The sequence below is a fragment of the Capricornis sumatraensis genome, chromosome 15, assembly GCF_032405125.1.
Source record: "Capricornis sumatraensis isolate serow.1 chromosome 15, serow.2, whole genome shotgun sequence".
NCBI lineage: Eukaryota > Metazoa > Chordata > Mammalia > Artiodactyla > Bovidae > Capricornis > Capricornis sumatraensis.
This window is the reverse complement of record NC_091083.1, coordinates 70168192-70181372: the sequence shown is the minus strand read 5'-3', so window position 1 is coordinate 70181372 and position 13181 is coordinate 70168192. Positions and strand designations below refer to the sequence as shown.

The following is a 13181-nucleotide window of genomic DNA, read 5'->3' as shown; positions in this document are numbered from 1 at the left end:
GTAGTGTCTTCTCTTGTGTTGTTGGAAGAGGGTGTTTGCTATGACCAGTGCATTTTCTTGGCAAAACTCTTATTAGTCTTTGCCCTGCTTCATTCCGCATTCCAAGGCCAAATTTGCCTGTTACTCCAGGTGTTTCCTGACTTCCTACTTTTGCATTCCAGTCCCCTATAATGAAAAGGACATCTTTTTTGGGTGTTAGTTCTAAAAGATCTTGTAGGTCTTCATAAAACCATTCAACTTCAGCTTCTTCAGCGTTACTGGTTGGGGCATAGACTTGGATAACTGTGATGTTGAATGGTTTGCCTTGGAGACGAACAGAGATCATTCTGTCATTTTTGAGACTGCATCCAAGTACTGCATTTCGGACTCTTTTGTTGACCATGATGGCTACTACATTTCTTCTGAGGGATTCCTGCCCGCAGTAGTAGATGTAATGGTCATCTGAGTTAAATTCACCCATTCCAGTCCATTTTAGTTTGCTGATTCCTAGACTGTCGACGTTCCCCTTGCCATCTCGTTTGACCACTTCCAATTTGCCTTGATTCATGGACCTGACATTCTAGGTTCCTATGCAATATTGCTCTTTACAGCATCGGACCTTGCTTCTATCACCATGGTCTTGGGGACCCATGATTGTTATAACAGGAAATAAATATGTATAGGGGGATAATTCCAAATTCATGTCTCCAGAAATTAATTTCCTACTGAGCTTCCAACTATTTCATCCATCTGCCTATCTGGCATCACCCCTTGGACTGTCTATCAGCCATCTCGAACTTAATATAGCCAAAACAAAATTCCTGATTTCCTCTACCAATTCTTTACCCCAATCTCCATCACAGTAAGCAGGGCCATCAGTCATCCATATACTCATGTCAAGAACCTAGAAATACGCACTCTTTGACTTCTCGTTTCCCTCACTACCAGCTCCCGCTTAATTCCCACAAATCTTCTTGATTTTACATGGGAGTGAGCCATGCCAATCTATCCATACACATTTAATAAAGCTGTAATCTTCTCACTGCTTCTGAGCCCTAGCCAATGTCATCTCTAGCCCATGCAAGTGCAACACCCCCCATGCCCATGTCCCTGCCCTTTATAGTTCATTCTCCACCCCAAAGTGGAGGGATGCTAGAACAAAAGTAACTGGAATACATCATGCCCCTGCTTAAAATCCTTCACTGACATCCCATCAGGACAAAATCCTAACTCTCTCCCAAGGCTCACAGGGCATATGTGACTGTCACCTGGCTACCTCTCGGGTTACTTAAACTGCTATTCAAATTATATCTACTCCCAGGGGCTTGGGTTCCACCCTGTAGCTTAGATGGTAAATAATCTGCCTGCAATGCAGGACACCCAGGTTCGATCCCTGGGTGGGGAAGATCCCCTGGAGAAGAGAATGGCAACCCACTCCAGCATTCTTGCCTGGAGAAGTCCATGGACAGAGAAGCCTTGGGGGCTACAGTCCAAGGGATCAAGGAGAGTCAGACACAAATGATCAACTAACAATTATTTACTTACAAGCTTGGCAAGCTTTCCCTGACTGGAGAGGTTTGTTCCCCTCCCACCACCCTAGGTGGCAGGGGGTTTGAAGGAGGAAGTAGGAAATTATCACAGAGATTCCTAATCAGTTTTAGTCAATATTAGTGGGTCTATCTTTGTTCACTAATTGGACACAAAACAACAATACAGAGAGCACTTCTCATTGTTGATAAGGTGCCTCAGGATCAAAGTGGAGTGGCTGGACTTTCTATCCTAATAATGGGAGTGGGAGGAGGGAGGGAACTTAGAAACATGGGGATCTTGGAAATAATATCCAAACAGAAGCTTAAAAGAACTAGAAGAACGCAAAGAGGAAAGCTAACAGGCCTATTTTTTTTTTTTTACGATCAGATCTATTTTCCCCATGATGCCATGGAATTAGCCAAGACACGTTTACAATGTCTCCTAGATAGGTTTTAAGATGAAACCAAGTAGAAAAGGAATTTTTAATCTTGGTATTGCTCATCCCTCTTCTCCCACCCCTGGCTACTTATCCTTTTCTGATTTGGGGGCAGCTAATGATTACTGTTCAATGTTTAGGAAAATGTGTGTTATCCCTACAGGAATTATTTTAGTCAATTTCCTATACTCTAAATTAGTTAACTTATTCAGTGACTATTTCCTGTATCCCTACTCTGTGCCAAGGCTATGCAACAATGTTGCTCAGCTCTTGGGACATCACTGATACCAAGACTAAATGGTGTTACCTAAGCTCCGTAAGCCAGTAGCTCTATGCCAGACACTGCACTAGGTGCCTGGGACACAGCAAAGAATAAAAAAGAAACAGTCCTTCTCTTTACAGAGTTTATAATTTAGTGCTCTCCCATGAATGAGCAAAGACTGTTGTTTTACTTTAACCTCACAACAACTCTAAGGAGATAGGTGGTAACATCCCCTTTTAATCAATTATGAAACTTGGGTTCAAAAAGCTAAGTAACATATCCAAGGCCACTCAGACAGTGTTGGAGGCAGAGCTACAGCCCACATCCAAGAAACTGTGAACTAAATCTCCTCGAACAAAGAAATTGCCTCTTTCCAATTTCAGACGGCTACTCTAGTAGTCTGTTCTAAGTTTATTCACTGTTATGAGGATTCCATATGTTTTCAAGTTCCTAACACATTCTGGTTTTTAAGTAGCCATGTTCACAAAAAAAGTCACTTGACAAACAAATATTTTGTTTCCATCTCTATAAAGCTAGATGCCATCTCTTAAAAATGTTCTGAATTTCTCATTTCATTCTTTCAAACTTTCCAAATCTTTCATGGAATGCCAGACTTATTTCCACACTTAAGGTCTTTCACTTATGCTCTAGACCCTAGAATAGTTTTTGTTTAACCCACTAGTCTCCTCACTGCCAGTTTCCTTTGGCAAAGATGTTTACTTTCATATGTCTACTTAGTAACATTCTAGTGAAAAGTAATTTTTCTTTGCTTCTTCTGGCAGCTAAGTGTCAAAAGCAGTTTGCTTTTAAATGAATAAAAATGATTTGTAAAATTTTTAATGAAATGTATAATTTCCATGATCTCAGCTATATGTATGCCCTACGCTCCCGTCCTTTGTCACAAAACACAACAGTGGCAGAGTCTCAATATGATAGAGCCAGAGAAACTTTTAACACTAATAATTACTATCTTTGCAGTTACCATAATGACTACTATTTTTAGTGAGTTAGACATCCAGACACCCAGAAGGAAGTAAATAAAAACAAAGGCACAAGCAACTAATTTCTTGCTAAATAGCATGGTTTTGTTACTGGAAAGTTCCCTTGTACAATTTAGCTTTGTTTTTTGACCATAAGCTAATGAGGTAACTCAGCCAAACCAAGGAAAATACCATATTCTAGAAATAAATTCAATAGTGAGTACATCTAGGATTGAGTACATCTAGGAGAAAAGATGTGCTTCAAGTGGTAGACTGAATCCCTTCAACACAACAAAATATTTACATGTCTGAGATAATTCTCAAGGGCCCAGGCAAAATATAAAACCATACTCTCTATAAAGCACATCTCTTTTAAGTATGAAGTTGGTAAGTTACAAAGGCTATCACAAAAAAAGAACAAAAGGGAAAAGTAATGCATTTAAAAATAAAACATACCTGGCAACGTGAGAAAAAGCATCCACAAGGACAGATTCAAATTCCCTCGTGAATTCAGGTCCTTTCCTTTTACTGTTCTGAATGACATCGTTGGCTAAGTATAGAAAAGTAAGCTTTCTATTTGATTTGGCTGGAAAAAAAAGAAAAGATAATTTAGCTTACACCAAGGAAATTCTCAATCCACGATTCTTTCGCCTTACGCTACTCCTAAAGAATACTAAGACAAACATTATCCACTTGAGGTCTAGACTGCTATGTTTGAAAACAAACCAAAAAAACCCGCAATTTAAGGAACTCCTGGAGGTATGTCTAGTAAAATAGACTGAGAATACAATTTTGAAAAAAAACAGGAAACAAGAAAAGCCATCTTAATTTCTGTTATTTTAATCAATATAATTAATTGGCAATAAAAATGAAGATAATCCAAAGAAGATTCCTAAAGGATAAGCAGTTAATATTCTCCAGAAGACAAAAGCAAGATTTTCATTTATTCTGTTGCAAAGATGAACATTTCTAACTCACTGTTAATTATCAAATACCACAGAATGAAAAACTCAGTTAGGTTTCAATTTTAAAATAGATTCTTGTAATTTATGCTCCTGGACCAAGAATTTCTTTTTCAACAGTTTAATAACCATAATCAGTCAATGATACCAACTCTACAATCCAGAGGAATCTCTAGATGTACCCGTGGATATTCATCTTAAATAAAAATACATGTTAATGCTACATAATCAGTGAAAATTTACACACGTCTGAAATCTGGATATGCAAAATCATGGCTCCCACAAAAATTCTTCTCTCTTATACCTACTAAATGCAGCATTCTCTATTACTCTACATGGCATCATATATTAAACCATAAAAACCTCATGCAATATATCTGAGTTACAGTTGCTTAGGGGAACATACTGAATTTCCCGGCTTCTCTGCACATAACTTTTCAACCGTGGAGTTACATCAATATCATTTTTGGTCCCAGTTTTCCTTTGTAAGAAATAAATAGTAACACAATCAGTTCAAAACAAAGTTTTCTTCAACATCAAAGTGCCCGAAAAACTCAAGCAAGCCCTTTGTCAAACTTTACACACTGAATTACTAGTCCTTATTCCTTGCTCTGAGAAACCATTTCTGTTTCTTTTGAAATGCACACACCATGCATAAATTCTGACACAGCAGGCATAAGATCTGACATTTTAAAATGTAGTACAGGAGAATAACTCAGGTAAAAACAAGATTTTTAAGGCATGTTATAGTTTAAACTGATGACTTAAAGTGCTCATAAAATTAAACATGGATACACTGAACTGTATTAACTTTCTGGTAATAACCTAGTTTAGACAGCCAACTGATGAGAATATTGAAAACCTGGAGCTATCTTTAATTCTTCTAATGATTATTCAAAAGCAGAACATAAGCATCAATAGTTTCAATATGCCACTGTTGCTACAAAGGTATGATTACAGCAAAAAGCGCTTTTTTTAAGTAAACCTTGTTCTAGGATATTGCAGCAAATTAAACTATTACGTTAACAACACCATGAAAGTTGAAGATTCAGAAGTAAAACAGAACTTCTACAAAGCAAATCGGACTAAGTGAAGGTTTACAAATATGATATACTTTATTTTTATTTTTATTTTTAAAAGCCCAGAATCCATATTGTAAAATGTCTATTAGGCCATTCAAGACCTGATACATTGTATACTATTATAAATATGATAGCTAAGAAGATACAGAGCCAAGGTTTTCACCATCTATGATGCCAATTAATTCTCATTACCCTCAAATTTAGCAATGGAAATTTGTTTAGGATAAAACTTCATCCCCCCACATTCAATGTCCTGAACAGTCAACAGTAGCACCATGTGTGCAAAGGCAATATATCAAAGCCTTAGACGGAATTCCCTGGTGGTCCAGTGGTTAGGACTCTGAGCGCTCACTGCCTAGGGCCTGGTTCTACCCGGGGTTCTACACCTTAGTTCTTGTGGGAACTAAGATCCCACAAGCCAGAGCCGAAACAAACAAAATAACAAAAAAAAACCCCTACAAAACCCTAGAATACTTGAAAATACAGTCATAATACACAGAACACACACACATACAAAAACACACACATCCCGTCTACTCCAGCCCTGGGTGATAACTCACTTGTTCAACTGTCTTTCCAATATGTCAGTACAGATTCTTTCACTCCCTACAGAGGCCCATTCCAAATTGGTTGAAACAGTTATTGAGCAAAGTTTAAGTAACTGGCTGTCCAAAAATTTTCACTTTCACTTTGGCTAGTTCTGACATCTAGGGAAACTACTTTAAAAAAAAAAAAAAGGTTTATTTACCTGCATTCAGGCTAAGGTACAAAACACTACTGAAAAATGTTCATCTAAGAGCATTTTCCCTGGAGAAGGAAATGGCCAAGCACTCCAGTATTCCTGCCTGGGAAATCCCATGGGCAGAGGAGCCTGGCAGGCTACATACAGTCCATGCGGTTGCAAAAGAGCAGAACACGACTTTGCAACTAAATAACAACAACACAGAGTATCTTACATCAAATTGTTTCAAAAATAAAGGGAGCCGTTCTACCTAGAACAGAGTCCAAAGGGATAAATTAAGAATTATTCCTCGGAAATGGAAAGAAAATAACACCAGGAATAGAAATAGTATTCAAGCAGGAAAAGGAAAAAGTTTAAAGTCTCATAAATATTTGGAGGCAAAAAGACAATCTGTGAGTGTCTTAAAGAAATGACTACAGACAGAAATGCCCACTTTTAAAGACTCAGGGTGGGCTAGAACCTAAAGGGCTAGTCAATTTGAATGTTAGGGCACAAAATCCCTTTCCACTTTAGTGTGGAGGCATTTTCAATTCATGAAGGAAGCTTGGGTATTAGAAAACTGTATCATGAGGCTTGGAAGACCAGCCTCCAGTTCTATAATGTCCAATATGGTAGCCACTAGCCACATGCAGCTATGAATATTTGCTTTGTACCTAACAAAACTCAGGAACTGAATTTTCCATTGTATTTATTTGAAACTTCCTTAGTCACACATTTTGAGTGCTCATGGCAAGAGGCTACCTTATTGGACAGCAAATGTAAAACATTTCTTTCATCACAGAAAGCTCATGTCCCAACTGGATAACTCTTGACAAAGCATTTAATCTCTTCATATCTTTATCTTTTCATCTATAAAACAGGGATAATAATGCTGACCTACTTACAACATAAGGTTCCATTATACGAGATTAGGGTTTAAAGGGAAGTCACTTAGTTGTGTCTGACTCTTTGCGACCCCATGGACTGTAGCCTACCAGGCTCCTCTGTCCATGGGATTTTCCATGCAACAGTCCTGGAGTGGACTGCCATTTAGCTTCATAAACAAAAGAACTCTAAATTGTTACTCTCAGTAACTCAAATACGGTGAGGTGGGGAATCAAGATGGCATCACAAAAGAAGTGACATTTGAGATGGATTTTGACATGCCTCTGAGATCCTACTAGAAAGGATCCTATAGAGGCAATTCAAATTTTCTCCCCACATCTCAGATGATCTGAGTGGCACAGTGGGGTACGTGAATGAGGTTCTGGGAGACCCAGGCTCTATTCTCCAACTATCTAGAAGGCTGAGGCGGACCGCCCCCTCACACCTCGGTACAGCACATGATATTTGGGGGGGGGGGTGTCTCTGCCAGAGGACTAGAATTGGGTCTCCCGAAAGAATCCTGGATTTGGGTGTCTGCCAATCTGATGTTATCCCAGGCTCACAGGTTCTCTCATTTGCATAACAGGGTGACATCCTGAGCTCTCAGAGAGCAGAGGACATATGTAAAGTTACCGCCTATGCTATAAAAGGTCTACCACACACAGGCTGTCCAAAACAGCGCTACACTTCATTTCCTTGGCTTTCTGCTCTGAAACTCACCGGTGCCTGCGACAGCTATGTAGGTGCCCATCTTTCCTCCCCTGAAAGCAACTGTGGCAAACACCATGTCACACATGGAGTCACCAGTATCCCCCTCACCGTATCCATCCAGTGCCTACACTGTGCCGGACACCATGCTAGGCGTTCATGCGGATTAGGCTGATTACTCTTCACCACACAACATTTGAGCCTCCTTTTTTCTCACCTGCCAAGTTCCTACTTCATAGAACTCTGAGAATTTTTTAAAAATGACATGTGTGTAAAGAGATCAGTACTGCACTTGGCACAGAACAAACGCACTGTAAGTATCACTTATCATCATCTTCATTTCACAGATCAGGAAACTGAGATACAGAGAAGTTAAGCCGCCGGAGCTCAGTAAATGACAAAGTCGGGCTTAGATTCCAGGCAGTTGGCTTTCAAGCACCCAACCCAGTACCTGGCACATGACAGGCTGAGCTCAATCAATGGCGGCCAGATCCTGAGCAGGATCTAGAACCAAGAAGAGCTGCATGAGAAGAGGAGCCTGAGAGGCTAGGTCTAGGTGGAGTGGCCTCTTAACTTCTCTGTAATGGCAGTGACTATATCCATTCCCCAGGACAGTGCTGAGCATTGAGTGCAAGGATGTATGAAAGGTCCTAGCACACTAACTGGCACAGAATAAAGCCTCTGTAAGGGCCAACTGTCTTCATTTTCGTTTGACAGATGAGAAAACAGAGGCTTAGAAGAAAATTGCCAGATATCACTCAGCTAGTAAAAGTGGCTGAGCCAGGGCTCGATCTGGGCAATCTTGCTTCAAATCCCTAGTCAGTGCCTGGCACACAACAGGCTCTGTACCCTCCACCTGGCGCTCAACGGGGCCGAGAGAATAATAGTCACAAGTGTCAGAAGAAGCCAGAGGGGAAAAACGACTGGATGAACTTGAGAATCCTGAGCCCGGGTCGGTGGGACTTAAGCACCTTAAACCTTCCGAGGCCTCGGTTTCCTTCTCCGAGAAATGAGGATAACCCTGTCTCCAACCTCAGCAAGCGCAATCGATCACAGGTCCGGGCCTGGAAAGCCAAGGCTCAGCAAAGAAGCTACAGGGTGCGGACGAGGGCTAGCCGGGGTGGGGGGGGGGGACCGGAGGGGGACGGAGAGGATGTTTACCTTTGCGGAGCTCGCGATGCCACACCGAGACGATGGGTCCCGCGTGCTTGCGGTGGTGGATGAGCCACAGGGAGAGGGTCTGCACGCTCTGCTGAGAGTTGCTCAGCTCCGAGAGCTTCTTCTCCAGCGCCGACTCGGAGAAGGAGGACATGGTGGCGGCGGCGAGGCCCGGCAGGGAGCGGCCTAGGCCGCCCAGTGCGGCGGCAAGAGTGACGGCACGAGGCCGGGGCCTCACTCCACCCGCTGCGGGACTCTTTACGGACTGACAGACGGCCGGGGGGCCCGGCGGGGGAGGGGATGGGTCTCCGCAGTAACAGCCACCCGCACAGCCACCACAAGATGGCCACCGACCTCTCACCCCGCCGCGGGCGCAGGGTCAAAGGGCAAGCGCAGAAGTGGTGGGGCACCGACGTGGGGGGAGTCAGAGTGTAGAAAACACTCTAGTGTTGAAGGCCTCTTTGAATCTCGCTCTTGAGTACTCCGAGAGCGGCAGACCGGGAAAAGAGCGCAACTCGACGGCCTCCGGAAGGCGCTTTGACCGCTCGCGCCTGCACGCCGGCGCAGTGAGTCTCATCGGAACCCTTTCTCCCGCTCCCACAGAACCTTTCTGGCGCTGGGCGGTGCGCGAATTAGGCGTCACTTCCGGCGCGGCGGAGGAGGCGGGAGAGTGAGGGAAAGGCTGGATGACGAGGTAAGGGAAGAGTGGCGCGAGCAGGAGGGAGCCCAGCAACCACGAGCCCTTAGAGGGGAACCCCAGAGAGACGATGAGGTTGAGAGATCATAGCCTGGGAATGGAACGGGGCCTTTCTCGCTCACCTGGCAGGCCGCAGCCACACTCTTCCTCCTGCTTTCTGACCTCCCACCACAAAAAGCTTTTTTTTTTTGGTTCCGCCGAGCCACGCACGTGCACTTTTTCTGCCTCCACATCTTGGCTTTTGCTCATCTTTCTCCAGAGGTGACGCCCCCCTCCCCACGTGGTGGGTTCCCACTCCACCTTCAGAACCACCCTTAGTGGCCAATTCCAATGTTCAGTTTGTGACGGCACCGCTGTAAAACACACCTTTGTGCTCTTGGTTGTTGTGCGTGCCTGCGTGCGTGCTCACTAGTATTTGACTCTTTGCAACCCCATGGACTGCCGTGCCTGGCTCCTCTATCCATGGGATTTTCCAAGCAAGAATACTGGATGGAGTGGGTTTGCCGTTTCCTACTCCAGGGGATCTTCCTGCTCTTCGGGGAATTAAAGGCTGCCCTCTAGGGGGGTCCATTTGACTGTTGCTCAAATTTAAGTACCATATGTTAACTTTGTGGGTTGATAAGAAAGTCAGTGGGTTCGTTAACCTTTAAGAAACACTATTTGACACTGTGTTTTCAGAAACAGAAATACTCTGTACTCTGGGGGAGGGGTGGTTCCCTGGTAACTCAGTGGTAAAGAATCTGCCTGCCAAGGCAAGAGACTCGGGTTGGATCCTTTGGTCTGGAAGATGCCCTGGAGAAGCAAATGGCAACCCACTCCTGTATTCTTGCCTGGGAAATCCTATGGACAGAGGAGCCTGGTGGGCTACAGTCCATGGGGTCACAAAAGAATGGGACACGACTTAGCGACTAAACAACAACAACAAAAGTGTAGCACCTTATCCTATACAGAGTGTCTCATTTGTCTTCCACACCTGTACACCATGGCACAGAGGTCTTATATCGCCCATGCCTGTGACAAAGCAGAAAGAGACAGGGAGGAGGGGAGAGGTTGCCAGGGAAATGGGTTCACTCAAACACTGATTGCAGTTCTGTTCCAACACCTCCCCAGGGACTGCTTTCCACAACCCAGAAGGGCTCCACTGAACTTGGAAAAGATGAGAGTCAAGAACTGGTTTATTCAGTCAGTCTCTGCCACAGTTGAACTCTGGCTTGTCTTCTCTGCTCACCCAGAGAATCAGGTTGTTCTGAGTGCCTCATCCCAGTATCGCTTTCTGGGCCAGAATGCCTCTTGCTATAAGTTATATAAACATCAGACTTTGCAGTACCACTTTAAATAATCAGGGTTGCATTTTATAGGAATAGAATCTAGGACACCTAAGCTTCTAAATCTCTAAACAGTTTCTTCTGTAATTGACATATTGTCACACAGGTGTGATTTCATGGCCATCCCATAAAGGTGTTATATATGAGTACCTTTTATAGTCATGCCAAAGTAGCCATTTGTTATACTCTCTTCCTTACAGAAAGCTGGTTTATGTATTTCTGAACCCATAAGCCATTCTTTGAAGACTCTCAATTGTGGTAAATCTTCATCTGTACAGTATCCCATTGGGAGAATATACTGCTATTTATGCATTCTACTATAGATGTGCAGTAGTTTTTAATGTGGAGGCAATCAATTGTGGATAGTGTATTCCAGAACACATCTATTGTATGCATTTCTGTTGGGTATATTTATCAAAGAATGCGCTTACTAGATCATAGTGTGTATGTTTGTTTATCTTAAGAATAATAGATACTGCCTAAGTATTTTCCAAAGTAGTAGTACCAGTTATATTCTTAAGGTGAAGTCGCTCCGTCGTGTCCAACTCTTTGCGACCCCATGGACTGTAGCCTACCAGCCTTCTCCGTCCATGGGATTCTCCAGGCAAGAATACTGGAGTGGGTTACCATTTCCTTCTCCAGGGGATCTTCCCGACCCAGGGATCAAACCTGGGTCTCTGGCATTGGAGGCAGATGCTTTAACCTTTACCAGCACTGAATGAGAGTTCTAGTTGCTTCATATCCTTGCCAACACCTAGTATTTGCTTTTTTCTCCCCCTTTTTTCAGTTTAGCCCTTCTAGTTGTTGTGTAGTGGTGTTTTGTTGTGGTTTTATATTGCATTTTCCATACTAATGATGTTAATATCTGTTAATATCTTTTCATCTGTTTATTGGCCATCTAGATATCCTCTATTGTGGTATGCTTGTGCAAGTCCTTTTCCATGTTTCTGCTGGGTTGTCTTTTCCTTAATGATTTATAGAAAATCTTTATTATAAATATGGATGTGTTAGCAGACATATCAGATATCTTTCCTCACTTTATGGGTTGTTTTCACCCTCTTAATGGTATCTTTTGGTGAACAAAAGTTCTTAATTTTAACGTCATCCAATTTATCCATTTTTTTCTGTGGTTAGCTCTTTTCTGTGTCCTGTTTAAGAAATCTTTGGCTACTCCAACATTACAAAGATTTCCTTTTTCTTTAGAGAGATTTATTATTTGACATTTCACATGTAAATCTAGTATGAGATGTAATCAAGACCTATTCTTTGCCAGTTTATTTCAGTGTCACCTTCTACATGTGGAGTCTCTGTTGAAGGGGTTAAGTCTCTTTGTGTGGGGGTTATTTCTGTACTCTATTCTGTTCCATTAATTTATTTGTCTTTCTTTTTGCCAATAGCACACTGCCTTTAATTATCATATCTTTACAGTAAATCTTGAAATCAGGTAGTGTAACTTACCAATTTAATTCCTCTTCTTCAAGATTATCTTATCTATTATAGGTGGTTTGTATTCCCATATCAATTTTAGAATAATCTTGTAACTTTCTACAAAAGTGCTACTGTGTTTTGGTTGGGATTATGTTGACTCTACCAGTGGTTCTCACCCAGAGTGATTTTTTCCCTCCACAGGACATTTGGCACCATCTGGAGACATTTTTGGTTGGTACTCTTAGGGGAGCGTTCCTGGCATGTTGGGGATGGGGCCAGAGATGCTGCTCAACATCTGACAATGCACAGACCAGTTCTCTACCAATAAATTATCCAGCTCAAAAATGTCAATAGAGCCACTGTAGAGAAATTCAGAATTAATGTAATCAGTGTTTCTTTTGGGCTTCTGTCTACCATCTTGTGTTCTGTTTGACTTACTGGTTTTGCTTCCATTTTTTCTCATTTTTCACCTTCCTTTGGATTAATAAAAAATATTTATTATCCCTTTTCAAGCTATTCATGGGGTTCTCAAGGCAAGAATGCTGAAGTGGTTTGCCATTCCCTTCTTCAGTGGACCACATTTTGTCAGAACTCTCCACCATGACCCATCTGTCTTGGATGGCCCTGCATGGCATGGTTCATAGTTTCATTGAGTTATACAAGGCTTTGATCCCTGTGATCATTTCGGTTAGTTTTCTGTGATTGTGATTTTCATTCTACCCTCTGATGGGTAAGGATAAGAGGCTTGTGCAAGCTTCTGATGGGAGGGACTAGCTGTAGGGGAAGCTAGGTCTTGCTCTGGTGGGCAGGACCTTGCTCAGGAAATCTTTAATCCAAATTTCTGCTAATGGATGAGGCTGTGTTCCCTCCCTGTAGAACCAGACATGGAACAAGGCTCCATAGATCAAGGCTATGGTCTTTCCAGTGGTCATGTATGGTTGTGAGAGTTGGACCATAAAGAAGGCTGAGCCCCTAAAATTGATGCTTTCAAATTGTGGTGCTAGAGAAGACTCTTGAGAGTCCCTTGG

The 13181-nt window shown here is 42.4% G+C and overlaps 1 protein-coding gene across 2 annotated transcripts in view; it reads right to left on the bottom strand.

The window, feature by feature from the left end:
* RPRD1B (regulation of nuclear pre-mRNA domain containing 1B) overlaps positions 1-9223 on the bottom strand; it is a 58247-nt gene extending 49024 nt beyond the window's left edge. For both annotated transcript variants that reach the window (XM_068987137.1, XM_068987138.1), the window contains exons 1-2: positions 8707-9223; positions 3644-3773 (exon numbers count right to left, since the gene is read on the bottom strand). In XM_068987137.1, the coding sequence (XP_068843238.1) occupies positions 3644-3773; positions 8707-8857 (281 nt within the window). In that variant the 5' untranslated portion in view covers positions 8858-9223. The remainder of the gene's footprint in view (positions 1-3643; positions 3774-8706) is intronic.
* Positions 9224-13181: the final 3958 nt, after the last annotated feature.